At 38.7% G+C, this 4344-nt stretch overlaps 1 protein-coding gene across 1 annotated transcript; it reads left to right on the top strand.

Annotated features, from left to right (window-relative positions):
- Nucleotides 1-1392: 1392 nt before the first annotated feature.
- On the top strand, nt 1393-2373 carry LOC113417813 (olfactory receptor 1F1-like). Its single transcript, XM_026676388.2, has one exon. It carries the CDS (start codon nt 1393-1395, stop codon nt 2371-2373), a length of 981 nt encoding a protein of 326 aa, XP_026532173.2.
- Nucleotides 2374-4344: the final 1971 nt, after the last annotated feature.

The following is a 4344-nucleotide window of genomic DNA, read 5'->3' as shown; positions in this document are numbered from 1 at the left end:
AATACTTACTCTATAGGAAAAGGGTTTGTAAATGTCCTGGGCTTTTCTACATAGAGGTCTCTGTGTTCTTTTGCTTCTTGTGATATGATAAATAGATACACCAATGTGAAATTAATGACATTTTAATGTGCCTGGCTTGACTTTATCACAAACTACTGGTTTATAGGCTTGATCTGCTCTCCTGCCTTTCATATATTCCTTCAGAGAGGTAGAATAATTCAGTTGGATGCTCTAATATGGGAAGTGTCAGCGTTGAGAGCAACTACAGAATAGCTGTAGTTATATAGGATATATAAATATGACTTCTAAATAAATGAAATATAAATAATAAATAAACAAACCATGGATTAACTCAGCATAGATGAAATGCAACACAGAAATCAAGCTGTCTCCAAAAGAAAGGAATCAATTAGGTAGAAAATATCCAAGTTTATTTATTATTAAATGTATTTACTTTTATTATTTTTCTCATCCAGGTGACACACAAGGGCCGAAAGTTACATTTGGAGACATCTTGGATAGTGTAATGAGAGATCCAATATTGTGGATGTAATTTGTGGAAAGAAGACTCAAAGAAACATATTCTCAGGTTGAGCAGGAATGAATGAGGTAAGGTCATTTTCTGTTCGATCTGTATCAGGGCACAGAGCCATCATGCCTTTCCTTTTTAAGCCCTCCCCCCCAACCTCCTCCGTCTTCCTAAAAGCTGGCTTCATTTCTAAATGTAAATGCTAAACCAGAAGTAAATTCCTCCAGGAAGCAATAATGTTCTAGTTCAGAGGACTCAAGTAACAAAAGACTTCAGTGATAACACTGACACGTATAAGGTAGGCTGGTACACAAATGAAGCTGCCAGATCCACATGAAGTTATTCAGTAATTTAACTAGGTGTCAGCAACAAGAACAAATGCTTTTAGAGCATACTCCTGTAATGTGGCTTCCAACGTTTACAGAAACAAAGTCATCTTTCAATTGCTTTCTTTAGGGCTTTTCGGACCCATCTGTCTTTCATCATATACCTCAAAGCAGAACATATAAAACTCGCTTTGATGTCATCTACAGTTTTTAATGTTTATTCTAGAGTGAAAAAAAACCCTGCCTCCTGCAGTCTTCAGAAAAAAATCTGAAGCAATTTTCTAAGGACCAATCAAATTCAAATTTGCTTTGTTTTGGCAAGGTGGGTGCCTTCAGGTGTGCCTGATTCACTCTTTGTCTCAAAACCCTTTACCTTACCTATTGAAATGAGGCAGGAGGGAGTCCAGCACACATATTATGGCTTGTCTTGCTTCTTTTCTCTGTTTCTACCTTTGGTCACATTCAACGTGGGATTCTTCTGAGTGAACTGCTGCATATCTCTGTATCTTTTTTTAAATTCTTTTCCATAGTTGAGTTATGGCAAAACAGAACCACACGGATTCATCAGATTTCATTCTTATGGATTTCTCCTTCCAGTCAGAGCATCAACACCTTCTGGGCTTGCTCTTCCTATCCATGTATCTCCTGACAGTCCTGGGAAATTTACTGATTGTTCTGCTGATTTCCTCGGATGTTCACCTTCTGCAGACACCCATGTATTTCTTCCTCAAGCATCTTTCTTTGGCAGATGTGGGCTTTGCCTCTGTGACTGTCCCCAAGATGCTGCAAAACCTTCTCTTCCAGGTCAGGACTATTTCCTATAGTGGTTGTTTGATGCAAATGCATTTCTACATGACTTTTGGCAACATAGACAACTATCTTTTGGCTGTGATGGCCTATGACCGCTATATGGCCATCTGCCACCCACTGCTTTATGCCACACGGATGAGCCACAAGCGCTGCCTCTTACTTGTGACGATCTGTTGGCTCCTGGCATCCCTCAATTCAGTGCTGTATACATTGATAATGTTCCCCCTCTCTTTCTGTTCCTCTAAGAAGATCCCCCAGTTCTTCTGTGAGTTCTTCCCTTTGTTACGTCTGGCATGCTCAGACACAAGCGTTATAGAAACAATTTCTCTAATTGAGAGCTATGTGGATGTATTGGGCCCATTTATCCTCATCGTGATCTCCTATGCCTGCATTTTCTGCACCATTCTTAAGAGTCCCATCCACAAACGGGGAACAAAAGGCTTTTCCACATGTGGTTCTCACTTGGGTGTGGTGACCCTTTTCTATGGCACCCTCTGCTGGGTCTACCTGCAGCCAAACTCCAGGAGTCCAGAACAGAACATGATTTCTTCTATCATGTACACAATGGTGACTCCCATGCTCAATCCATTCATTTACACTCTTAGAAACATGGAGATCAAAGCTGCTCTGAAAAGATTTATTGGAAGGACAAAAACTGCTGACTTATTTCAGTTCTTTCTCTGTTCCTCAAAATCTGCATTTCTGTGAGAGAGGGAGAGAAAACCTCAGCAAGGTGAATCCTGGCTATGTCCCAATCTGAGTTTGTACCTGGGATATTATTATACTAAGAATGATAATCTCCTGTTGCAGGAATCACATAAAATGTTAAATTTGTTGTTTAATGAATATCTATAGAAACAATAAGGAGAACAAAATCTAAGGGATGATTGTTGGGTGATTATAGTTAATGGTACATGATGAACCTTATGAGAGTTAAAGTGGATTGGTAGGCGGAGAACTAGATTTGAAATTTGAAGGCATGAATTGAAACCACTGTTACATGACAGGCTGTGTCATCTCTGGTAAATGGATTCCCATTCTTCATTGATAAAAAAATAAGTGGTTGCAATAATGGAGCATATCTAATTGTTATCATATCCCCACCAATCTTTGGTATAATCTGGGCTCAAGATGCAGTGGGTGTGGGTAGGGTCTGTAAGCATGTTTGCAAGTTGCATAATTGTGTGTGTGCGAGGGAATTCTATCTAAACAAAGATTTTCCTTACTTCAGTATTCAAATATTTACTAGATTGATGGAAATGGGAACTATCTGGTTCAGGAAACAGGAACTACCCTGTTCAGGATCCCTGCCAGCTTGCCCAGCCAGTTTCCATTCTCCTGTTTTTCCATTCTCAGTCCCAATCCATCAGTTAGCAAGCTTCCTGTGGACAGTTGAACATGCATCTATTCCATACATTTCAGGGGTGGGATTCAAATTCTTTAACAACCGGTTCTGTAGGCATGGCTTATTGGTGGGCGTGGCTTGGTGGTCATGTGACTGGGTGGACATGGGTTGGTGGTCACGTTATTGGCTGGGTGTGGCCAACTCAATATCACTCACATCGAGGCATGCATCTCCTTGCCTGGCCTCTCATGACTGTGGGGATGCTGCAACAGTTGTGTGAAAAATGGTCATAAGTGACTTTTTTCAGTGCCATTGTAACTTTGAATAGTCACTCCACACAAGCAAAGTACCAGCAAAGGAGGGGGGAAAATCTCCAGAGAGGTTCCTGAGACAGAAAGTCTACTCCTGCCAAGAATGTAATAAGGGTTAACGGAGAGGCAGTTTCTGGAAGCAACACCAGAATGTTTCCTTCCTGCCTTTGTTACAGGATTAGGCCAGTAATTTCTTTTAACAACCGGTTCTCTGAACTGCTTAGAATGTTAACAACCAGTTCTAGTGAATAAGTGCGAACTGGTAGAATCCCACCCCTGATACAGATCCTTTTTTATGTTTCTCCAAACTTGGGCTGCTGATGCTTCCCTATTGTGTTGAGGGTGTGGTGATGCTTGCAATTTAAAGTTTTAGCAATCAAAAATGAATTTGCTATTAACAAGTAAAATTTCCAGTAACTTTTCTGTGGTGTGAAACTTGAAAGATCACCCCATAAAACTATTTCCTCAGAGTTACTCTACAAAACTAGTAAAAACTGGTATCGGTATTAATTTTCTAAGAATGTTACCTTTCTCTTTACAAAAAAAAAAATGATAACAACATTCCTGTTCTTTTATTTGCAAAGTAAAATCATCTGTAAAACATGTCTACTGAGCTAACTGAACATTGTAGAACTCACCATATTTACAAGTAGTAGAATAACATCGCAAATGATGGCTTTTTGAAAAACTAAAAAAAATGCAAATAATGCAATAAAATGAATCATACAAACAGATCTGATGGAGATGATTACTTGAATTCCAAGATCTGAAATAAGCAGAGTCACAAACATTTACAGTGTTATTTTTAAAAAATGTAGTGATTAGTTTTTAAAATATATTTAATTATAGAATAATTTAGGAAGCATTCTGATAATTTTTGGAAATATCACAGTCACAAGGAAACTGTTCTGAAAGACTGCAACTGGTCTAAATATAATTGAGATGAAATCTATTTAGGATAGATGAAAGATGAAATTAATCCACTCAGAGGATAATTCATTTATGAGTTTTAACATTACCTGG

This window comes from Notechis scutatus, chromosome 2 (genome assembly GCF_049901735.1).
Source record: "Notechis scutatus isolate UNSWTSFEM ecotype Mainland chromosome 2, rNotScu1.2, whole genome shotgun sequence".
Lineage (NCBI taxonomy): Eukaryota > Metazoa > Chordata > Lepidosauria > Squamata > Elapidae > Notechis > Notechis scutatus.
This window is presented reverse-complemented; position numbering and strand designations above follow the sequence as displayed.

Bases quoted from the DNA above. Each gene is read 5' to 3' on its own strand.
- LOC113417813 (XM_026676388.2), top strand. From the start codon at position 1,393: ATGGCAAAACAGAACCACACGGATTCATCAGATTTCATTCTTATGGAT.